Source organism: Mustela putorius, unplaced genomic scaffold, assembly GCF_011764305.1.
Source record: "Mustela putorius furo isolate JIRA1106 unplaced genomic scaffold, ASM1176430v1.1 tig00000095_pilon_pilon_pilon, whole genome shotgun sequence".
NCBI classification, from domain to species: Eukaryota; Metazoa; Chordata; class Mammalia; order Carnivora; family Mustelidae; genus Mustela; species Mustela putorius.
The window spans coordinates 16,068,053-16,093,561 of NW_025421280.1; the positions used below are offsets into that span (position 1 = coordinate 16,068,053).

The 25,509-nt window shown below is 35.9% G+C and overlaps 1 protein-coding gene across 4 annotated transcripts in view; it reads left to right on the forward strand.

Moving 5' to 3' along the window:
• The first annotated feature begins 4,818 nt into the window (after positions 1–4,818).
• Positions 4,819–25,509, forward strand: part of TASOR (transcription activation suppressor) — a 54,665-nt gene continuing 33,974 nt past the window's right edge. For 2 of the 4 annotated variants that reach the window (XM_004738222.3, XM_045078726.1), the window contains exons 1-11: positions 4,821–5,375; positions 13,136–13,281; positions 14,892–14,984; positions 15,636–15,708; positions 16,200–16,291; positions 16,743–16,904; positions 19,666–19,790; positions 21,476–21,507; positions 22,255–22,360; positions 23,165–23,268; positions 23,348–23,451. In XM_004738222.3, the coding sequence (XP_004738279.1) occupies positions 5,045–5,375; positions 13,136–13,281; positions 14,892–14,984; positions 15,636–15,708; positions 16,200–16,291; positions 16,743–16,904; positions 19,666–19,790; positions 21,476–21,507; positions 22,255–22,360; positions 23,165–23,268; positions 23,348–23,451 (1,368 nt within the window). In that variant the 5' untranslated portion in view covers positions 4,821–5,044. Of the gene's footprint in view, positions 5,376–13,135; positions 13,282–14,891; positions 14,985–15,635; positions 15,709–16,199; positions 16,292–16,742; positions 16,905–19,665; positions 19,791–21,475; positions 21,508–22,254; positions 22,361–23,164; positions 23,269–23,347; positions 23,452–25,509 lie in introns of all 4 variants that reach the window. The other 2 variants (XM_004738224.3, XM_004738223.3) reach the window with 2 other exon arrangements.

Here is a 25,509-nt window from a genome sequence, read left to right on the forward strand (position 1 = left end):
CTCTGCTCTCAGCGCAGAGTCTGCTTAAGACTCTCTCTCCCTCTTCCTCTGCTCCTCCCCACTCTCAAATAAATAAATAAATCTTCAAAAAAATAATAAAGTCTGAAAGGGTATAGAGTAAAGTCTCGCCCATCTCTGTCTTTCAGAGACTGTTCCCTTTCTACAGGACACCAATGTTGCTAGTTACTCATGTAACTTTACACAAAAATTTTATGCAAATAGGTGCATATACTTAACTATATTTCCCCTTTCCTGGTGCAAATGCTAACATTCTATCCATCCTATTCTGTACCTTGCCTTTTTTTTTAAAAACACAGAATGAGCTACTTTATCCCCCCAAAATGGGAATCATTTGAGTACCCACCTCATAAAGTTGTGAAAATTAAACAAGCTTAACATATGCAAAGCACTTGGAACACACCAAGTATATTGTAGCTGTATCTGTTTCATTTTGCTGCATAACAAATTACCACAAACTTAACAGAAAATTACCACAAATTACCATAAAGTGGCATAAAACAATATCCCTGTATTATCCTATATTTTCTATAGGCCAGAGTCTGGGCATAGCTTAGCTGGTTTCTGTGCCTGGGTATCACAAGTCTGAAATCATGTCAGCTGGTCTTCATTCTCACCTGGAGACTCACTAGAAAAGAATTTGCTTTTAAGTGTCTTCAAGTTGTTGGCAGCTATTGAATTCATGGCAGTTTGCTTTATCTGAGCCAGTGGCAGGGCTGGGGGTGTAGGGGGTTTGGGGAGAGATAGTCTCTGCTGCTTGGAGTCTCTGTCTTCAGGGAATTAGTAGGTCTTCTATTAATTTTTTCATTGAGATATAATTCATACATCACAAAATCCATCCTTTTAAAAAAACAAGTTAAAGTAAGCTCTATGCCCAACAGGGGACTTGAACCCATGACCCTGAGATCAAGAGTTACATATTCCATGGAATGAGCCAGGCAGGTACCCCAAAATCCATCCTTTTAAAGTGCATAATTCAGTGATTGTTAGTATATGCACAAAGTTGTACAACTATCATCATGTCTAATTTCAGAATATTTTCACCACCCTAAAGAGAAATCCCATACTCATTAGCAGTCTAGCCTCATTCCCTGAATAACCCTCCCTCCTTTCTAGCTTCTGGTAACCAACAATCTGCTTTTTGTTTCTATGGATTCACCTCTTCTGAACATCCATATTAATAGATATATGATACAGTATGTGACCTTTTGTGTCTGGCTTCTTTCACTCAGTACAATGTTTTCAAGTTGCATCCATGTTGTAGCATGTGCCAGTGCTTCATTCTTTGTTATGGCTGCACAGTATTCCACTGTGTGGATGGATATATGCCATTTGGTGGATATTTAGGTTGTGTCAAATACTTTGCTATTACAAATGCTTGCTACCCCATTATAAACAGCAATAGATATATTTAAGTAAACATTTTGAATGTGAATGAGTATATCTGTGCTATAAATTTCTAGAAGTAAAATTATTAGATCACAGGTTTACCCTTCAGTAATACTGATACTTATCGTTAAGTTAAACCATTTACAATCTGTCCTTTTTAAAAAAGATTTTATTTATTTATTTGACAGAGGGGGAGAGAAGGAGAGAGAGAGGGCAAGCACAAGCAGGGGGAACAGCGGGGGGAGAGGGAGAAGCAGGCTCCTCACTGAGCAGTGAGTCTGAAGCGGGACTGAATCCTAGGACCTGGGGATCATGACCTGAGCTAAAGGCACATGCTTTACCAACCAAGCCACCTAGGTGCTCTATACCACTTATAAGCTGTCTTTTAAAGTACTGTTTGAGGAAGGGAGGTGAAATTATATGGGGGAAAATGCACTGAGTTCTGGACTTTATTTTACCACTTAGAAGAGAAGTTAGCATACAGCAGTTATTAAGAGCATGGGCTTTGGAGGCAGACTGCCTGGGTTAGAATCTTAGTTCTGCCACTATGATCTAAATGACCTTAGGAAAGTTAAATAACCATTCAGCTTGTTCATCTGCAAAATAGAGATGGCATTGGTACTTTGTGGGGGGGGCGGGGATTAATGAGATAATACATATAAAACTTTTATACCAGTGCCTGACACATGGAAAGTGCTCAATAAATGCTAACTCTTATTAGCTGGCAGTGTGATCTTGGGCCACTGTCTTTCCCTATTTTTAAAACGAGAAGTTGAACTGAGTTGTTTTTTTGTGTTTCAAAGTTTTAAAAGGTGATTATGGTCCCTGGATATTTAATTATATACTGTCTCATATTGTTCTCTAATGTTCTTTGTGTTATTGTTTTGTTCATTCCTGTGGGTAGGGGACAACATAAGTTTTATACTTTTAACCTTTGATAGCCCTTGTTCCAGAACCATGAACATCTGTAATGGCGCCACCACTTGCATTCCCCCACCACTAACAAATATATATACTGTCTAGTGTACATAAACATATATGTATATGTACATGCATATATAAAAACACATATGGATAGCCTGTCTTACTGTGTTCATTTTCCTGAGATAGGTAGGATTTAGCAAATTTATGCCCCCCTCTATCCCTTTCTTGTAGTTGATTCTTTGTCTCTGCTTAGCCATCACCATAGATCCTAATTTACATATATTCCCCACTTACCTGTAAACTCAAAGGAGGTAGCCATGTCCATTTGCTTCCATTACATCCTCAGTGCATAGCAGTGCTTAGCTTCCAGTAAGCAATTAAAAAATATCTTTAATATTGAATATTCAAAATGTGATCCAACTAAACCTAAAACTTTTTGCTATCTATAACTGAATAGTTAAAATTATATGTTAGAGATTCCCGATTTTTTTCTACCCTATAAGGTATAATGATAAATTTATTAAAATTATTTTTAAATAAATGTTTTAGAACGGAATTTCGTCCTCACAAAATTTAAGATTCAGTCTCTGTAAAAATGGTTTCTCTGGCCTAGTTTTAGGTACTCTACCGACAACCTTATTTGCCTTATTCATAGCCTAAGGGTTTTTGCCTTATTCATAGCCTAAGGGTTTCTACTTTCCAGGTAAAGTTGGCTTTTGCTGAGCAAATGACAAAAGCCTGTTAGTTGAATAATGGCACCAGCCTTCAGTTAGGGCTTACTTATCTTTAAATCTTATAAAAATGAGCTTGTAGGGATGCCTTTAATGAACCAACAAAAAAGAGAGTTACCATCTGGAGAACTCAACATCTGAGTTTCTGATCTTCTGTAGCCTCTTTTATATTAAGTAAAGTCTCTTTCCCCAAGTTTAAAAGGTTATTTTTAACTTAAAATATTGTAGTGTTTTGTCTCAACATAGCCCCTAGTGTTTTCATCAGTATTTAAAAAGGTTTTTACATTAACCATGTAATAAAAGGAGTGATTGTTTGAAACTCACTTTTCTATGATTTACAGAGCTGATGCTAATATATTGGCCAAGCTTGATTAGCTTTTCCATATTAGCTGAGATGTTATTTAATATGGGACATAGGAATCTGACTTTCCTGTTGTCCTTGGGGAATGCTCTTCAAGTAGTACCCAGGTGGCAAGGCCCAGGGTTTTATTATAATTATATAGATTTGGTCAGTCAACTCCTAGGGAGACAGCTGGAATTTGAAAATGGAGATCTGGGTCTCAGTCCTGATCCTGCTGCTTGGAGACTGAGCAAAATATCTATCCTCATTTCTTCATCCACAAAATTCATTAAAGGTGCAGTCCTGCTGTGAAGATTAAGTTTTAGAAAAAGCAGTTTAGTGCAAGTACTCTGTCGGAGTTAAATAGATCTGGTTTCAAATTCTGATTTTATTAAATTGTTCAATGTCTTGCAATACTTATTTAAATTGTGCATAAGAGATCTTCCTGATATCTGTTGTTGTGAGGATTAAATGGAGAATATAGCATGTATACTGCTTTGTCCAGTGCCTGGCATACAGAATGCACCCCGTGAATACTGTATGTATTCAAGATAACCCATGATAGTAGTTTCAATTTAGTTAGCATCAAGTATTTAAAACGACTTCCTCTTGACAAATTGTTTTAAGGGAGAGCGACCGACCACCTGCTGTGTATCTTTTAATGTGGCGGTAAGCTTCTAGACTTCTTTTATACAGGAAAACTCAAAACATCAAACGAAAAAAGTCTAGAAGCCAGCAACCCCTTCTCCCTCCCTTTAAGTTCCCCAGAACCAAATTCCGTTAACACTAGGCTGTGAAGTCACTTTTAAGGATCCCAGGTATTGACTATGGGCTGGAAGCATGCCACTGGTTCTAAGCTTTGAAGGTCAAAGGGCGCGGGGAGAATGTATTGAAAAGATGCAAGATCCCGTGGGAAAGGCAGATGGCGGGGTTCGGAGGCTTCCAGGTTGTTATCGCTGTAATCCATTGTCTTGTCTTCTCTCCAGGCCCACATATGCACGTGAATATTTCACAGAGCTGAGTTCCTCCGGCATCCACTGCTTGAGTCCTCTTTTGGAGGAGCAAACTCGTGCGCGGAGATAGAGGTTATCTTACTACGACAGGCGACGCCTGGGCTCGCGGGACCGGTCCAGACGCACCTCCCTCCCCTGCAGCGCTGGCCAGGAGCGGTCCCGGGATTTGCAGCTCGCCTTAAACTCTGTCCACCCCGAAGCGGTCCGCGGCGTCGAGATATTAGCAGGGCGTTGCCGTCGCCCCTTTTGGCGGGCTCGGTCGCCCCGAGGCTCCGCCCCCCCTGCGCCGTCTATCCTCACACGCGGAGGCGGGCGCCGCACCGCCATTGGCGGAGCGGCCCGCGGCGGGCCCGCCCCCTCTCGGCCCCGACGCGAGCACGTTGAGTGGCGGGGGCCGGCAGAAGAACTGCCCGAGCGAGGAGCGGCTCCTGGGGCCGGGCGGCGGGGTTGGGGCGCCAGCTTTGGGGCCCCCGAGAGGCTGCTGGGTCGGGACCGCGACCAGCCGCCACGGGGGGAAGGGGGTGGGTGGGCTGAGAGCAGCTCGGTGGCGAGGCCGGCCCGCCGCCCCTTCCCCCCACCCCCGCCGACCTTGACGGCAGAAGCTTCCCGGAGCTCCTCACGCCGGCGCGATGGCGACTGCTGGGGAGACGGAGGCCTCCCCGCCGACGGACGCGAGCTGGGAAAGTGGCGGCGGCGGAGACGACGAGATGAAGCAGGCGCTTCCGGAGCTTGAGTCCTCCCCACAAAATGGCGGCGGCGGCGGCCTCAGCATCGCGGAGCCCGGCGGCGGCGCCGGGCCTGAGGAAACCGCTGCGGCCTCGGCCGCCCCGAGCGTCAGCCACGAGCAGCCTCAGGACTCGTCTGAGGCGGGCGCGGCCGCTCTCCTCAAAGGCCCCGAAGAGCCCGAAAGACCCGTTAGGAGGAGTTTTCAGATCCCCAGGAAGAGCAGAGAAAAGAAAGGTGGTGCTTCCCCCTCCTCCCCAACCCCTCTTTCTCTCTCCCCTCCATCTTTTCATTAGAACCTCTCTGTCTCTTCTTCCCACACCCATCCGGGACACGTAAACACGCATGCAGCGCCAGCCGCCTCTCCCCTCACTGCCAAGGCCACCCAGCTGCTGCGCCTGGTGCGAGAGGAAAGCGGTGGAACCACGCTCCCCTGCTCCCCCTGTCCCCGTGGAAGTTGGAAGTAGCTTGTCCGTAAGGCTGCAGCTCCCAGAGAGGAAAGATGGTGCTCGGCGCCCCTCCCTCCCAGCCCCTGAAGGCACAGAAGCTGGTGTGTCCTCCTAAGGATGCTTCTGACAAGTCTCACTGTGGAAATAGCCCTTGGCCATGGATTCTGGGGCTTTCTCCAAGGCCATTGCATTCAGAGGACCACAAGTGCTTCTCCCTTTGGAAATTCTTCAGCTCTGTCTACTTGAAATTTGCTCGATGTCAGCGTCTCCTCTTGTTTAGAAATCTCCATTAGATGTGATCCATGCACACTGGTATTTTCCATCACACCTCATTTCCATATAGAATTTTCCCCTTGTTTTTGAAGCGTTAGATTATATAGGTCTTTCTCTTTAAATCCAAACTTTAGTATGTTTTCTCTTGTATTTCCGAAGAATGGGAAGGTAGGTTCTTGGTGCAGTAATTTCCCTGTGGAAAAAAAATAGAAGTTCGCTTATGCCCAAGAGTCACCAACTTGATCTTGCAGACGAGAAGACTTCAGGTTTTTTTTGTTTTTGTTTTTGTTTTTGGTTTTGGTTTGTTTTGGTTTATTTTTTTAAAAAGGCCAGTCTAGATAGTGGAACCAATATAGGAACAGTTACATGAACTACTCTTACCTTTTTAAGAATTTAATGCTGTATTATGACGCATTTCTAATGGAGATCAAAATTAGTATTACCGTTTTCTATTATACTATTTTTGACTATCCAGTGATTTTAGGATATTCTGGATTTAGTCAGTTTAAAATTTCTTTTTTGTTTTGCTGCGTGGCTCAGTTTTTCATGATTCACTTTTTGGAAAATTAAAGGATTTTTTTTTTTTTTTTTTTGCAGAAACTTTTAATTTGTAATTTAAATCTTAGTGTAAAGACTTAGAATCTTGAATTAAGCATGAGCTTCCTTTTTCCATTGCTTACCCATCTCCATTTGCACAACTGAAATTGTTAGAGCCTATTACCCATAAGATACAAATAAAGTCAAACTGTTAATTTCTATTTCCATGACAAAGCCAAGGAAATCCTTGGTGTGAGAAACGATGTTGACAAAAATGAAGTTACCTTTGCCCGCTAGCATGAGGAATGTTTCTAGAAATATCTTTTTATTAAGTGAATTAATGTATTTTAGAGTTCAGGAGGATACTTGTAAAGGTCAGGGCTGTCAGTTCTTTGGTTTATTTAGTTAAGATGAATGGTAGAGTCTATATGAGGAAATTCAGATGCTCAGCCTAAATTACCAATTGGCAGAGAATAGGTTGAAAGTACATTCAGGTGGGCTCTGTTAAGGAGGTAGGAGATTGAGCTTTTTTTCTTGTGCCTAGCTTAATAAAACTTTGAAGTCCATTTTTTTCGTCTTTTAATTTTTTTTTCTTCTAAGTGCCCAAGAGTATGGTTTATGGTACATCTTAAACCATGGATTTACCATCTCTTTTGATAGGACCAGAATAGAAATCCTCATAGTTTGGTTTGAGGCGAGAGAAGTCACCAGGAAATGTTGAAAGGCATTGTGTTTACATGTGGTTTTTTAAGTTAGGTAAATCCAGAGGTTGCTGTAAAACAGGCTTTATTTGAACACACTAAAAGTGAACATAATTTAGGAATTAGGAAATCTAAAACCTAATTTTCTCCCCTGAGTCTGATGCTCCTTGGGGAAAATTTGTTTTCTGTTTTCACTTAGAAGCAAAAGGTTGTCAACCTTTGTCTTGTCCGGGAGGTTATAAAACACACTAGACTTTTTTCATGTTTAGTGAAAATAATTTATGCAGTAAGCAGCTGTTCAATGATGCAGTAACAACTTAATTAGAGATTTTAAAAGTTAAATAAGCAGCTATTTTACCACCATGAACTTGATCCTGTCCAAGCAGAAAGTAGATAGTGCTTGGTGATAGAATTTAATAGGAAAATTGAACTTTCCCATCATTTTAAAAAAATGCTTTATCAGAAATAATTTGGCAGGTGCTGCTAGTTTCACACTGCATCCCCAAATCACCTCCTGAAAGGTATCACTGTGTACCAGATTTGGCTAGATTTTAGTTGTGGTCATGTGAGTCACTTATGAATAGTAGATCATTTTCAGTAGATACCTCTGAACCTTTCAGCATCAAAAATTCTTTTGCATTCATATTTTAATATGGCAGACCTGTGCTTGTAACTATGCTTTTCCAGTGAAATTTAACATTATGACTTGATTATTTTTGATACCTTAAGTACTGTGTGAGTATGACTCGCTGAGTTCAAGTTCTTTTTTTTTTGGTCTTGACAATAGCATAACATCCAGAATACCTCCGTTCTAACTAATAATATTGGCAAACACTTTATGGTGCTTATTAGTAAGTTGTAGGCATTGTTTAAAGCACTTTGTACATACTAACTAAATCTCAACAATTCTGCGTAGTAAATATTATTCCCATTTTACAGATGAGGAAACCAAAGTAATGAGAAGTCAATTAACTTGCTTGAGGTCATACAGCTAGTAAAAGGTGGAGTTGGAATTTGAACTTAGGTGTACAGTACTTACCGCTACTCAAACTGTAGCAAGTCGTCTTTTTTTGTTAGCTTTTGATCTGATCTATTAAAAAAAATTTTAATCTCTGTTGTGTTTAGAAATATTTAGTATATCTTCATCTCTGGGGTATTTTGAGATTCAGAACTTAACGTTCATTATGAAATTAACACATTTAATCAGTAGTGACAGATTAAGTGATGTAACTATTGACCGAAAGAGTAAAATTTACTCTTTGATATATGTTGTGGTGTTTATTGGCTGGGCTGTTTTCTGTAGTGTAAAGAGGCATTGTTACGACCTTTAACCAAATTGTACAATTGCATTTTGTTAGTAGATGTTTCACTCTTGCCTTTTTTTTTACTTTAAAATCTATTAATACTTTAAGTCATTAAAAGCAAGTTAAAATTGGTAATTTGATATAATTTTTCCTTCCAAAGTTTTTGGGGAATGAAATAGTGATGATTCACTCTCTGGAAAGTGTTTTATTGGTTAATGTTTTCTGTGGGGCACAAGACTGACTACTCATATACCCGCATCCATACTGGTCTAGTCTAGCAGAATTAGTGGCTAATTCTCCTCCCCGATACCCATCTTTTCCCACAAAATTTGCAGTTGTCTTTTTGAAGATTTTGGGGCAAAGTCTCCTTTAAGGATATTTGCATGCTGTTTAGTAGTTGTATATGCATGATTGGATTCTAAGTACTATAGATTTCCCTATATAGAAATAAGCAGGGAAGTATAGGCAGAATCTAGTCACCCATATAAAACATTTGATCGGTGTGTTTATGTTTTAAGTAATAGAAGTAAAATTTTCTTTGACTTATTCCCCAAGCCAGAAAAAGTCAACAGTTTTCATATTTGTACTTGTCTCTCTTTTCCTTTCTGCGCTATTTTAAATGTATGTATGTGTGTGTATATGTATTTGAAGATTTTCTTTATTAGAGCACCAGAGGGTAAGGGAGGGGCAGAGGGAGAGGGAAAAGCAGACTTCTACTGAGCAGGGAGCCCTATGCTAGGGTTGATCCCTGGACCTCAGGATTATGACCTGAGGCATCCAGGCACCCCAGTATGTTCAATCTTGATTAGAGATGAAACCTCCATTCCAAAGGTATTATGTCTAGCAATTTTATTAGACTGAAGAAAAATGATTTTTAAAACCTTTCAAGTAAGTTACTGGGAAGAACATGGATATTTGTTGTTTTTTAATCAGTACCAGTAGAGAGACAGATTCAGAGAATTACAGACACACATGATCCAGAGCCCAGTTTTGGCTGTTTCCTTTTCTTCCATGAATCACTTTAAATTGGAATGTGTAGTTCACATTGTTTTATTTATATGTTTTAGTAACAGTGGTCTTTTATTTTAAAAGTTAGCTTGTTTTTACATACATGTATATATGTTTTTTTACATATGCACATCTTAATATATGGCTAAGTAAATTGGTAAAAGTAATTGGAAGAAATGTTCCTTTGACTAAGGAACCAAGCTGTTTTGTGACCTAAATTATATGTCCATTCCAACTGCTTAAAGAGAACATTAAATTGAGTATGTTTTGTATGCTACCAGTTTAAAAAAAAAAAAATAGTGATAGTATGGATAATATGAAGTCAGGAGACCTGAATTCTGGTTCTAATTCTGTGATACAGTCATTTTCTTTGTCTGAATTATAATTTCCTAATGTCTTTCTAAATCTGCTTTTGAGTTCCATAAAACATCTATAACCAATTTTGTCATTAAGGAAGCCTTATGAATTATGTAAGTCAACTCATTATCCATGTGTCTGACATGTATTTGATAGAAATCCTGTAAATAAGCAATATGTTTCTTAATGTGTGAAGGAACTATTGTTACTTCTGTTAACCTTTATAAACAAAAAAAAAAAAAAAAAAAGTGTGATGGCTTTTGGTCCTGATAAATGTATTGAAATGAGAAAAGAGATTTGACAGAAGACACATGAGGTAGAAAGCATAATCCTGGATGTCAAGTTCTTTTCCTTTCACACCTAATTTCTTGTGTCTAAGTGTTCTATATGATTTCTTGATCTAAAATGAGGAAACAATTTAATTTTTCCAGCTCTGTAATTAGTTTCAGCTCTTGTATATACATACATAAATCTTGACTTTTACTTAGACCTCAGGATACGAGATTTGGAGCTAGGCAGCCTGAATTTTCATCCTACCTGCCCTGTTTATTCATTAACTATGTACCAATTGGGCCATATTAGCTGTTAGCTGTTAGGTTCATTTGTGAAATGGGTATAATTGAATTTAATAGTATGGTTTTTAATGATTAAATGAGATAATGCATGTAAAGCACTTAGTATAGTCTCTGCATAGTAATAATGACCTGCTAGTGATTAGACTCAGTAATTGTCAGAATCCAGAGAAAAATATATTGGATACTTTAAGTGAAATAATTACTGTATAAAATGTTCTTTTCCCCATTGGGTTAATTGCAGGGTTGTTTACTGCTGCCTCAGATAATGACCCATAATTAAGATTATGATACATATGTGTTCTCTTTAAGAGAAGTGACCAAAGGATGTTCAGTGTTGAGGATTATTAAGTATAAAATAGGCCGTGAGAGAATGTACATTCAGAACATACACTTGTTAAACTTCTAACTATTACCAGCACATTGACTTGAAATCCTTAAAAATAGTTAAATTATTTTTGTAGAAATGATGACTGGGAGGGGGGAAAATTATAACTGGCCTAAGTAGTAAAGCCAAAAGAGTCATTTAAAATATAAAATACCTAGGACATATGCATTTTTTTCTCTATTTTCATCTATAGTTTCCCCCGCCCGTCAGTCCACTTGAGTACATTTACATGACTCTAGGACATACCTTGGAATAAAAAAACTGTTTAGTACTTCTCTGAGAATTGGAATGTTAACTTCTATATAAGTTTATATAATTTATTTTTTTCATTTGTGATTAGATCAATACTGGAAGTAGTATTGGGACAGCTTAACAAAGTAAAATAATTTATGTAAGCATGTAAAATTTCATAAAAGTTTAAAGCCATATGGTACTTGAGGGGGGAGCATTTTAGATGTCTGAAGTCACTGTTAAAAACAAAAATCAGACCTTCATAAAACCCAATTTTTAAAATCATACTTAACTCATTTTGGATGTGAAAGCCTATAAAGACTATTCCACATGCTGTTTTCATTGTCAAGTTTTTCCCAATTTAGTTGGGAACAGTCACAAAGATGTTTTTTTCTACCACATTCTGTAAAACAGATTTGAATGAGGCTGTATTTCTTCCTCTCTTAAGCTTTCATTTTGTTTTACATATTACTTAATTGTTGAATTTGTAAGACTTAAGATGATAGCAGTGATACTTCGGTAGTTGTAGAATATATTTGTATTCAGTTTTTTAAAAAATCTTTGACAAAGTTTTTCTTATTTTCTTTACTAACTTAATTTTAATTCAACTTACTTGGGGGCCAGTGCTCACATTTCTAGCTATTGGCATATGATAGAGTAAGGAACAAAGCAGATACAGTTCTTGATCCTGTGGACCTTAACAATCAATAGATTATTGAGTATATTCATCTACAAATTTATATTTAGGACATATTTTTATATTTAATAGTATGTTTTTTGAGTGATTTTTCCCCCCTGCTTATCCCTAGTTAGTGTCTATTGCATCATAAGTATGTTGGCTTTATCTTTGCTTTAATGTGGGATCCCAAAGTAGTAGGAACTGTTTATATACATTTTATTATTGAATGTTACATTTTTAAAGACACTTTTATAATATATACTCAGTGTGGTAAATGGATGTATGGATAGATATTTGACATCATGTCCTTTAAAGCTTAATGCTATATATAAAAATAGTAAACAGTTTATTAGCTGCTCTCTAGTATCTTTAAGAATATATATAAGCAGAACACTGTTTTTAGTAGTAGCCTTAAAGTATTTTGACTGACATTTATTGACTGTCGAGAAATAGTATCTCAAAAGAAGTTAAGGTAAATATAGTATTAAGTAAGTTCTATAGATACTTCTATATACAGTGAAATATAAGTGGTTCCTTTTTTGGCTTGGGGAGCATTTATATGTTTAGACTTTTGAAATTTATTAGTGAGTTAAACTATTTCATGCATGAAGTGGAAATTTGAAATTATTCGACCAGTAATCGAACAAATTGGATATTTGACTTTAAGTATTTTAAAAATTAAGTGGGGGTGTAGAATAGTTTTAGGAGGGAGAGAATAAACAATTTTATTGTCCTTATACTGGATGCTGTGCTTAGAGGTTTTTCCATGTGTTGTCTCATGTGTGGAATGTAGAATTTAGCGGTTATTAGGTTGACTAGGGATCTTTATCGATGAGAGAACTGAGCTTATTTTTGGTTGATTACCCAGACTCTCCCACAAAGCTAATAAATGCTAGATTTGATATTTGTGTCCAGCCTTGACTCCAAAGCTCTACATCTTTGTTTTACTGTTTTCATAACAAATGTTCTACTACTTTGTTGGTAATACAAGAAGCCAATGGATCTAGCATATTTTATTCTAACTTTAGTTCTAAAAACAAAATAGAATAATTTTATGGACACCTAAGTGTCTTAAATGTTTTTATGTGTTCATTTATGCTGTAAACATTTAGTTTGCTGAAATGTCCTAGACATACTATTTCAGTGTAACATAAGATAGAAATGGAGACAAGTTGAGGATGTGTAGAGGTTCTTTCTTGTGAGAGTTTAAAGCAATTTAGCTTGCCTAATGTAGCATTCTTAAGGTTTGGAAAACTGTAACCTCGTCTTCATCTGTAATGACAGATGCTCATTGCTGAAGAAACTGGTCCATTAATGTAGACAACTGATTGTAATTTTCCTTTAGTGAATTAATAAGTATCTCTTTTGAATATCACAAAATAAGATAACTTTGGTGCTGTTTTTTCAACTTCTCTTAAAAGTTCTATAAAAACCACAAAATTTAAGAGACTACATTTAAGATGGAATAATGTTAAAATTAATTTTTTTGTTGTTTTAGCACTTTTTCAGCCATTAACTCCAGGCTCTCGAGAATTCGAAGATGTTCTAAATATTCTCCATTCATCTTACCTTGAACCAACCTCGGTAACAAATTTTAACTACAAACGTGCTTGCTTGATACATAATGAACTTTTGGAAAAGGAGGTATGTTTTAAATTGTGCTTATTGTAAGATTCTTTAGAACCAGTTAATAGCCTGGAAGTTGGTTTATGTTCCTTTTCTTTAAAAATGCTTATTCTTAGGAAAGCCAAATTATGGAAAGGAGAACAAGTTTTTTTTTTCTTCTAAATATTGATGTATCACTATTTATCTGGATAAATTAATGTTCAATTATGTAAAATAACTTAATAAAAATTAATCTTAAGCATAGGAATAGCTTACTGTATACTGGCTTAATTATAAATTTATAAGGCCCTTTGCTCTTTTAAGTGCTTGTTAAATGAAATTTATAATCTGTATTATGTCTCAGTTGGAAGATAATTTGTGAAATCAAATGTGTATTTTTTAAAGATATGCTTAATTTTTTTCCTCAATTACTGACTAGGAGTAGAATTTTCTTAATATCACTAGTAGAAATTCTTAGTGTATAAACAAAGTATTAAGTTTCATGTACAAATCTAGAATATTTTAATATTTAGAATATTTTTAGGAAAAGCCAGAATGCATAATTCTGAGGTAATATAAATGAGATGTTTAGCAATATTTTATGTGTTTATTGTTCCCTAAGGCACATGAAATACTATTAATTCTTTATTTTTGTGTGTTGGTTAACCCAGTGCTACCAGAATTGAGTTTTGAGGGAATCTGAAGTTACTGGCTCCCCCAAGAAAATTAAAACCTTGATAGTTTGTTGTGGTTTCATGGTATGATAGGGGTTATTTATTAATTTTAAATGAAAATTTACTCTAATGATAGATTAATCATATTACTGAACATCAGTAATGGCCTGAATACTGCATATAAATCTGTTAGATGTGAGCTCCATAGTTTGAATATGTATCTGTTTCCGTGTATCTAAAAGTCAAAGTCAATTTTGGGTGACTTGCAGTTTAGTTATACTTAGACAAAGTCGCTTTTTTTATCCTGGCGATACATCCGGAGCTTGTCTTACATAGTTGGCATTGAGGCTATTACTATACAGAAATGAAACCTTTTCCATGTTCTAATTGAGTTTATAGTCCAAAAGTTGGTCATTCAGCAGATCTATTAAATCACCTACTGTATGCAGTTCATCATGTTAAGTAAACTGAGAGATCCAAAGGTAACTAAAACATGAACTTAAAAATTTGTGGGAAATGGGGTGCTTGGGTGGCTCAGTGGGTTAAAGCCTCTGCCTTCAGCTCAGCTCATGATCCCAGGGTCCTGGGATCAAGCCCCACATAGGGCTCTCTGTTCAGCAGGGAGCCTTCTTCCCCCTTTCTCTGCCTACTTGTGATCTCTTTCTCTCTGTCAAATAAATAAATAAAATCTTTAAAAAAAAAAATCTGTGGGAGATTTGGAATGTGGTAAAATTTTAATAGAAATTTAGTTAAAATTGATAAACATTAGATGCTTATTTGATTATTATGAGGTAAAGAGCTAGTTAGAATGAGGAAAAAAATTGAAGCACAGAAATCACAAGGAGAGAAAACACAATTTCTACTTTGGTTATATTTTGGATTTCTTAGGAATAAAATTACTGAAGCTCTTAGCTTGAAAGACATAATCACATACTAAGGAGTTAAATCTAAATTTATAGATTTAATTTTGTTTAGTTCACAGAAAAGCGAAGAGAACTGAAGTTTGATGGTCGTTTAGATAAAGAACTTTCAGAATCCTATGCATTTCTTATGGTTGATCGATACCAGGTAAGTGAACTTGTAAACAATTTGAAGATGTTTGTTTCCCTTGTAAGATGTAAGAATACGCTTGATAATTATAAACTGGTATTTTATAAGTTAGTATAAATGATATGATGTGTAAATGGAAGAAATGATTTAGTAGGGCAAGGTATTTCATTGTCATGTGATTTACTTTTCAAATGTGCTTTTGCTTTAAATTTGCTTTTCAGATGCTCTGACCAAACCTGTTTTCTTTTCTTAGGATGTACTTGATAATGAATAAACTTCCCTTTATTAAAATAGATTATCTTTTATATTGTTAAATGTGTTGGGAACCATTTTTTTCTTCTTCAATTGAAGATGTTTAGATGGAATTTTTATTTAAATATTTTGCCAGTTCTAATTCTATCTAAAAGGGAAGTTTATATATGTGAGTGGCATGAATTTTGACTAACTGTCACACCTAGTATAAATGAAAATGGATTCTAGCTATGGTTACATTGGAAGCATAAGCCAGTTTCACATTGATATTTAGTTATAAACTGTCATATATATAAAATTCCTTAATGTAGAACCTACATAGTTTAGAAGCTTGGGTTTTATTTAGAGCAAGTTTACAAATTATCTTTTCATGTTTTTAATATAATGATTGTGAGATGAACTGTTTTGTTTATTTAGGTCCAAAGCATATGTGAAAAAGGATTACAGGTGGGCCAGTCCAAAATAACAATTCTTGGCAGTCCTTCCATGGGTAATCTTTTTTTTTTTTTCCCATTTATCTACTTTTAAGTTGCCACTTGAACATACATTATTTAATTTTGCTGCATTCCTGAAAATTAAATTCATGTATTCTTTGTTGTGTTCCTAGAAGAGGATAGTTTCAGATTCTATAATGTAAAACTAGTTTTGCCCTTTGTTTCTGATTTTGCATACTTCAAGTTGATCAAAAATTACCTCTCTTTTTTTTTTTTCTTCTTAAAGTCTGTCTAGTCCTGGTAATTTTGAGAAATTTGGGTTTGTTTGGTTTTTTTCTGTTTCTTTTTGTTTTTGCTTTTTTCTGGTTCTTTTTGTTTTTGCTTTTTCTGTCTTTGTTAAATATCAGCTGTCTTTACTGTCTCTTACTATTTTTTTTTAATATGTCATACCTTTTATCTTTCATCATTAGGTTAAAACCGGAATTTGTGTGTGCGTATGTGTATGTGTGCCCTTATTCAAATTCTTTAATTTTTCCCTCTTTGCTAGGTATCTATCTTTCTAGGTATGCTGATTTATTACAAGCTAATCCTTTGGAAGCTGGGGCAGTGGGCGATGTTGTTATTTTTAAAATAATGAAGGTAATTTTAACATTTACATTTTATATATCAAGGACAACATTTGATTTGGATTTTAGTTGGCCCTGTGTTTAGTAGGAGTTTGATTAAATTCAGAGCTTGCTTAGTTTAATATATTTTTGAGAGTGGTTTGCCATTTTTGATCTATTTGATTTCCCTTCCAAAGAAAAGAATGAAAAGAGTAATATGTTGGTAATGTCACTTAGGCTAGTGAATGGTGTTGTAAATAAAAATTTTATTTCCTTGTTAAGCAAATTCAAACAGCACTTTTTTTTTCATGGTTGTCTTTTTTATTGCTTCAACATTGATAAAAGCTGTTGAGTGTTACCAGGTATTAAAGGAAAGAACTGTTGTCATAGGTGATCTATGTTCTATAATGTTATATATATAGTCCATAATTAAGTTTAGGTCTTAAACTTTAAGTCTTAAACTTAAAAGGTTTTGTCTATTTTAGGGTAAAATAAAGAGTATATATGACCCCATGGGTGTAAAAAGTTTGGAATCTATATTAAATAAAAGTGCTTTGGACCCAACACCAAAGCATGAATGTCATGTGTCAAAGAATGCCAATAGAATTACATCGCTTTTGGCTTACAGAGCCTATGAGCTTACTCAGGTAGGTACCTTGTTTTATTTCAATGTTCTGACTTCATATCTGTAACCAAATCCTTTAAATTGTTTCCCTTTCTGTACCTTCTGCCACCACATCAGTTTAACCTCTGGTTTCCATATAATACTACCAGAGTGTCTCTCATTACTCTTTATTCAATGTTTTCAAAACAGCTCAGAAACATACTATGGCTTCCTAGACTTACAGAGTAATACTGAGATTCTTAGTCTCCTTCTTCGAACTTCACATTTTGTATAGTCGTTGTCCTCAAACACCTCATTTCATTTTGAAGCCTTGGCTTCTCTTGGCCTAAATTCTGGCCTAGAAAGATCTGCCTAATAAAATCCCCTTAAAAATTCAAGGGGTAAAGTTGAAGCCCCTTGAATTACCTTAATTCATGTCATTTTATACTATTGATTTGATAGGTGTTATTTATTTTAATTTACATTTTTCTAAGATGCAAACTTAGAATTAAATTTTATGCTTTACTCAGATATAATTGATATACAGCAAAAAAGTGTGTATTTGCCAAATTATAGTCATTATATTTTTATATGATTTTTGACTACAGTAGTCCTCCCCCGGCCCTTATCCTCAGGGATAGTTTCTGAAGCTCCCTGGTGGTTCTGAGGCTCCCTGGTGGATGCCTGACACTGTGGATAGTACTGAACTCTGTATATATTATGTTTTTCCCATGCCTGCATACTTATGATAAAGTTTAATTTATAAATTAAGTGCACAGTAAGAGATTAATCACAATAATAATAAATTAGAACAGTTAAGCTACAAAATTACTGTGGTCTCTCTCTCTCTAAAAATCTCATTGTGCTATATTCACCCTTGTGATGATGTGAGATGATAAAATGCCTGTGTGATGAGATGAAGTGTGGTGAATGATACAGGCAGAAGGTACTAGCCATAGTGTTAGGCTGCTGTTGACCTCCTGACTGTCAAAGGGAGGAACATCTGCTTCTGGACTGTGGTTGACCACAGAAGCTGTAATTGGAAGGTGAAACTGCATGTATGGGAGAGGCTACTGTATAAAGTAATGAATGTTATTTTTTTTTAACAAATGTATAAAAAATGTATATAGCCAAATGAATTGTGTGGGAAAAGGAGTGGTACAATAACACCTCTGGAGATGCTCTTTTTTTTTTCTTTCTTTAATCTTCACTTTATTTATGTAAAATAAAATTTGTTCTTTTTTTTAAAACACTCAGTTGTAAGTGAAACTTTTTTTAATTGAAGTATAATTTACTTTTTTCGAAGACTGGGCAAGACATAATGTTGGGGGCTTTTAGCAAAAATTGTATTCATCAGAGTCATCTGGGCTGGCTCATTTGATTTTACTTTTTGGACAGTAGTTGCAGAATGCAGAAGCTTTTAAATAGGTTTTTTCTAACAGAACTTGTAAACTAGCTTGATGTTTCCAAAAAATTTTCAGGCATTTTTAGAGCAGCAACAATATTATTGATAATCAGTAGTTTCCCAAGGGAATGGACTTTGAAGGACAATGCTTTGTTTGTAAACTAGGACTTTATTTTTTAATGAAAATCACTAGTCTGCAAGTCACAAAACCCTAATGAATGTTGTGAATAGGTGTAGGGGAGAAGTAGATGGGTAGTAAGAAGAGAATTAGCTGCCTTTGTCACTTGTGTTCATAATCTCTTCCACCTCCTCTTTGCTGCTTGGTCTGCAGTTGGAACCAAGAATATGTTTTTCTTTTGAAATAATGAACAGGGGTACCTGGGTGGCTCATATCTGTCTTGGCTCAGGTCTTGGATCAAGCCCCCCGTCATGTTCCTTGCTTATTAGCAGGGAATCTGCTTTCTCCCTCTGCCTCTCCCACCCACCCAGCTTGTGCTTTCTCTCTTGCTCATTCTCTCACTCAAATAAATAAAATCTTAAAAAATAATGAACAAAATGCTAGATTTGGTTGAGATTGTGTCCTTTGTTAGCATTTTACTTTTTTGCATCAAATAGACTTTTCTGGGCTGACTTGGGAGTTTACAAATGTCCATTTGTAACATTTTTTTTTTTTTTTTTTTAAAGATTTTATTTATTTATTTGACAGAGAGAAATCACAAGTAGATGGAGAGGCAGGCAGAGAGAAAGAGAGGGAAGCAGGCTCCCTGCCGAGCAGAGAGCCCGATGCGGGACTCGATCCCAGGACCCTGAGATCATGACCTGAGCTGAAGGCAGCGGCTTAACCCACTGAGCCACCCAGGCGCCCCATTTGTAACATTTTTATGAGGGGATTTGTTGCACATTCCCAGCGGTCAGCTTTTCAGAAGTAAGCTTTTAGAGTACCCATTAGTGCATCTAAGATAGATAAGATAGAGAAGTAGAATATTTTATATCATAAAATGAATATGAAGTACAGATTATTTTTAAAAAATTGACAAGCAGTACTTAAAGACAGTTTCTGTTAGAGGTACTTTTAAATGGTGTTATATTGGGACGCCTGGGTGGCTCAGTTGGTTGGGCAGCTGCCTTCGGCTCAGGTCATGATCCCAGCGTCCTGGGATCGAGTCCCACATCGGGCTCCTTGCTCAGCAGGGAGCCTGCTTCTCCCTCTGCCTCTGCCTGCCATTCTGTCTGCCTGTGCTTGCTCTCTCCCCCTCTCTCTCTCTGATAAATAAATAAAATTTAAAAATAAATAAATAAATAAATGGTGTTATATTTCTCAAAAGTCAGGCAAATAAAGATTCTCCTGTGTACATCTTGCCTTCTTACAGAAGTTAATTTTGCATTTTCTTATTTTTAGTATTATTTTTATGAGTATAGCTTTGATGAACTCAGGCGAAGACCAAGACATGTGTGTCCATATGCGGTTGTGTCTTTTACTTACAAAGATGATATACAAACTCCAAAGTTTGTGCCTTCATCAAGGTAAGACTTAGGAGTTTTTTACATCATCCCGAATATTATTTTACGTGTTCTGCCTTGCTAAATTAGGAAGAACTTCTCCCATTTTTTTTCTTACCTTGCAATTAATTAGATGCATGAGTGTTCATGGTGACTTTTAAAAGGTCAGTGTGAAGAACATAATTTATATGGAAATACAAACTAAAATTTACTTAACCCTCACCAGTTAATCCTTTTTCTCTTGATACTGAAGTTTTGCATAGTTGAGTAAAATATAGTTTTTAAAAGTGAAATTTTGTGTATTAGCTCTCCTAGAAATGGGGAGCTTCTATAAAAGATACTCTAATTCCACCTCAGACAATTAAAAAATCAAATGTTTACTAAGGAGTCTAGGCATTGGTAATTTTTAAAACTTCTAAGTGATTGATTTTTATTGAATTGAGTACCACTCGTGATTTCTTGTAAGCTCTAATGTAAAGTGATCAAATATAAAACAGTTTCCATTATTTTTTTTCCCATATGGTGATTCCAGAAAAATGTTGGTAAAATTGATACCTATTAATATAAAAAGACTGCTTTAAAAAGCCATATTTCATGAAATACATACATTTTTGAGGTCAGTCCTTTCATTTGTTTTCCAGATCAAATCATGTGTTCATTTAGGTTGGAGATCTAACACATTTTTTTCATGTCAGCAAATAACCCTGGTAACCATCCATCCATAGCCATAAGTAGCACTTCGTATGATACCCAGACATTTGTGATTTTTCATTTTTCTCGTGGCTCTATATTTATGATTTCCATGATATATTTACATTAGTGCCTTTACAGTAGTAATCTTTAAAAGGCACCCAGCCCTTAATTATGAGGCCATACCTCCAGGAATAGTAATTTTCTTTGCTGCTTCTTTGAGTCCATCCTTTGATCTCTGTATCATTAAAAATGAGCATTGATTGAACTCATTGCTGTATGTTAAATGCTGCCATAAATGCTTCTGCTGCAGGATCTCTGCATTTGCTCTTCTCTTTTCCCAATTCATGGCATCATTTACATTTAACACTTTATCAGATCTCTCCTTAAAGGTGACCTTACCAGTAAGGTCTTCCATGATTTTTATTTTTAACCCCATAGCCTTAGTTTCTTTCTCCTTTTCTCCATGGCACTTAAAGCCATCATCATCTGGTAAACTATTTGATTTTTGATTGTTATCTGTTCTCATGAAATTGTAAACTCTGTGAAGGTAGGGGCTTTGTTCATTCTGGTAATCCTGTTACCTAGAACTGTGCCTGGTAAGTAGTAGGCGCTTAGTAAATATTTATTGACTAGGTTTGCTGTTTAATATTTAATTTAATAATAAACATTTAATAATAAATAGGTTTAAATATATATTGAGGCTATCTTCAAATCTCATTGCTAAAATAAAGTAATTTACAGAGACTTTAATGGACTTTGATGACTGTTTTTGGATAAAATACCTCATATAAATTTGGACAGATATGGTAATTTAAGACAAGTAATTGATCTTCATGTAGGTTTGGATCTGTTAAATGTTGTAATAAGTAGTTAATATGTTCTTCCTACTTGGATGAAGGGCTTAATTTTCTTGTACATTATACCATTAAAAATAGCACTATGTCAAGGTCCTGAATGTTAACTTTTCTTGTTACTGATGAATGTTTTTCTTTTTTTGTTTTTTAATTTGTTTATAGAGCTAACAGTTTCAATGCAGATAGAAACACAGGTAAGATTCTTTTATTTTCTTTAGTTTTGTAAATTGAAAAAATAAGTACATATGGTAAAAAATTAGTGTTTTGCTTTATTTTTATAATGAACAAAAATCTGGAACTTCAAAGGAGGTGAGGCAGTGTTATGATGTAGCTTCAACATTTGGTTGTTCAAGCATAAGGTCTCTCTTAGAAGCTGCTGATACTGTCAATAGATCAAAGGATTTTAGTACTTTGATAAATGTAAAAAATAAAACAAGCTTCACAACTCAGCTTTTTAAAATACTGTATGTATCAGAGGTTTAGGATTTATAAGACCTAAAGAAGATGAAAGCAATACTGACATTTTCTGTCATCAAGTTTCTCCACAATGAAAAGAGAGTGAATAAAGGTATGAGATGTTACAGGAATTCATGTAGTTGACTGGATTTAATATAGTCTCCTTAGGGAGAAATAAGAGGGCAGTAAACATATTGTCTTTGCTCTTCAACTTTTCTGATAAGACATTTGGACAAATAGATTTGTTGTTTTTTGCAGCTGGAATAACACTGCAAGGGAAAAGATACTGAAACAAAAATCCTAATATTTGAATTCTCTTGTAAAGAGAAATGTCATGGGTGTTTTTGTCCATTTTGTTTTTCGTTGCTGTTGCTGCTGTTCTACTTAAACGTTGTTTCTAGATGTGTTTCCCTTATTTCTGTCTAGGAAACATGTATTTGCTTCTGGGCTGCTAGTGGCTGAATTGTGTTACTCTTTTTATTTAGATAAATTTAACTACACCTTGTGGAAAGGACAGCTTTTAAATAAAGGAAAGCTTTTGTGTTATATTTCTCTGAGGTCAGCCACTCGTGCTTTTTTGCCTATCAAGCTGTAAGTATGTTATTTTATAAGAAAATAGCAATTAATGGTTGCTCGTTATTAAGTTTATTCTTTTGCTTTTTATTCTTTTATTTAAACTTTACTTTGATCCAAAAGAATATAAATGTCAATTTGTTTTTTATAAAAATCGGCAACTTGGGAGACTTAGTTGGCAAAGTGAGCTCTACTTTTCTGTCTAGGTTTGAGAGTGGGCTAAATAGTCAGGCACATTTATGGCATAAAACTTTTTCTGAGTGATTTTAAATTTTGAAAGTGATTTTTTTCAGAGTTGTTTCCTAATTAGATAAATTTTTCATTTAGTAATTTGAATATGATAAACTTAAAAGTTATCAGTTCTTTGTTGGAAACTGCTTTGATATGGTGAGTTGTTAAAATTTACAGACTGTTTTCATTCCTGTGCAGCATATACATTGGAATAGAAAGGTCTAGAATGATCTTTTGCTACCATCCCAGTGAATATTATGGGCCTTCGTGGATGTTTGAAGATTACTTTAACAGTTCGTACTTGAATTATCTTTAGTAAAAGGACAGCATTTTATCCTTTTTGGTTTAATAAAATTGGGGTATAGAATTAGCTTCTTGCTTAAAGATGGAAGGTTGGTGGTATTGCCAGGCTTTTTTCCTATTTCTGTATATATCTGGATTTTCCATATCAAATCCTCTTTAGAATCAGCTATGATATTAAGAAGTATGCTCTGCTTTACACCAAGAGCCTTGTGGGGAAGGGGAAGGAAATAACATTACTAGAGTTAAACATACAGGTAAGGCAAACATGTCTTTTCAATTTCTTTTCAGCCCTGAGAAGTTAGATGTTGAAACAGTTATGAGTATTGATCATCTGAAGCAGAAAATTCCTCCAGCACTGTTTTATAAGGAAACATACTTAGGTCCAAGTGAAGGTAAGTAATTGAATTTTATTAAAATATGTAAAAAACAGATTTGATTTGAGTATTTACTATGTATTTTTTCTTTTGACAGTTTTGAAGAATGGAATGTATTGCAGCCTTTATGAAGTTGTAGAAAAAACAAGAATTGGAAGTAACATGGAGAGTTTACTACAAAAACTAGAGAAAGAAAAACTTGTGAGTGAAAGGTTTTAAAATGTTCCTCATTCTCCCTTAGAGATAAGTATTTGAATAAGTGATCATATTATTTCAGTTTATTTCATTTTTGCACTCTGAAAGTACCATAAGGTCTCTGTCTTTATTGCTTCTATTCAGCAAACAGTTTTACTATGGCCTTTAGTAGCCTGTTTACTTTAGCCGTGATGCTAGACCTTCTGCAAGCCAGTGTTCCCCCTGAAGTGTCTTTACTGTATTTTGTGATTGTGACAACAAATACTTATGGAATACCATTTTCTTATGCAGAATGTATACTTCAGTAAAAAATGAGACTATTCTTCTAGATGACACAGTGATAAATGGAGTTCCTCCAATAGATATGGTTTGTTTCAATACAGACAGTCCTGTATTTGAAGATTCAGAAAGAACAAGATGCTTGATGAGGTTGAAAAGAGATAAAGGAACAACACTAGAGTAGTTGAGAGAAAGTGGTAGGACATGAGGCTAGAAAAGTGTGTAGGGGGCTGTGTCCCTGCAGCCTTATGTAGGCAGTGTTCAAGTGATTGGAAGTTTAGATGTAACCCTAAGAGCAATTGGGTGTTTTTTTTTTTTTAAATACTTATTTATTGACACAGAGAGATCACAAGTAAGCACAGAGGCAGTCAGAGAGAGACAGGGAAGCAGCCTCCCTGCTGTGCAGGGAGCCCAACGTAGGACTCGATTGTAAGACCCTGTGATCATGACCTGAGCCGAAAGCAGAGACTTAACCCACTGAGCCACCCAGGCACCCCAGCAATTGGGTTTTAAAGGGAGTAGCATGAAGTTTTGATTGTGTGTGCAACATGATCACATCTGTGTTTTGGAAATTTATCTGGTTACTCTGTAGAGAACTAACTGAAGAGGGGAGATGAGGCATTATATTAGAGGGTGATAGTGGGTTGGAGGAGAAAGATAAGAATGATGATATAAGAGACTGATTTAAGGGATATTTGCTAGATAATACTTAAACAGATACCAATTTTACTGAGTTCAGATACACAGATTAGGTCAGACATCAGTTGTGATGGGTTCAGGAAGGAACAGAAAATTCATGCTATTATGCATAGTTTAGCTGAAGAGAGAGGAGGTAGTTACAGAGGAGAGAGAGGGACTCATGTTCACATGTTGATGGGACATTGCAGTAGAGTGGGGAAGTTTTTTTGCTACCTAGAGAGACAGGGAAGCAGCCTCCCTGCTTATGCTACCTACTAAGGTATGCTACCTAGTAAGTTTTTCAGCAATTGACTTCCTTTTACTCCTCACTTTGTTGAGCCTCAATTTCCAGGTAGTCAAATGGAGGTTAGTATCAATGATTTTCAGAACTTACAATTGCATTTTTAATGGCTTTGTAGAATTTCATTGTTTACATATATGTTTATGGGTGGGAGAGAGTCAAATTATATGCAAAACTTAGAGGCAGAGATTATACACTTATGAATTGGTGGACACCTAACAATAACTTTTTTTTAGATTTTATTTATCTGAAGGACAGAGAGAGAGCGTGTGAAAACACAAGCAGGGGGATGGGCAGAGGGAGAGGGAGAGGGAGAGGGAGAAGTAGGGTCTCCCCGAGCAAGGAGCCGGGGGTGGGGAGTGGGGGGTGTGGGGCTCCATCCAAGAACTCTGGACTCATAACATGAGCTGAAGGCAGATGCTTAACTGAGCCACCCAGGTGCCCCTAACATAATAACTTTTTGACTAACCAGCTAGAAATCTTCAGGTTAGGCATCTTACATACAGATGCACATTTGCTACATAAGGATATACTTTTGTATTTACATTTCTTGTTTTGTTTTGAAATACAGCTATTCCTCATCATCAAAATCTGTTTAATTCCAGAGTTCAGGAAGTGAAAGTTTAGATGGTAGGTTAGGATATGGTGAGATATCCAAATCTCTTTGGTTCTTGCATTTCAGAGAATGAGTATTGAGTCTTGACAGTGAGTAGTTTATCAGAGAATTACAGTATCTGTTCCATTTCTAGTAGTGAAAATCAGAATAGGAAGATACTGGTATTTTATTCTTTTTTCTTTTTTTTTTT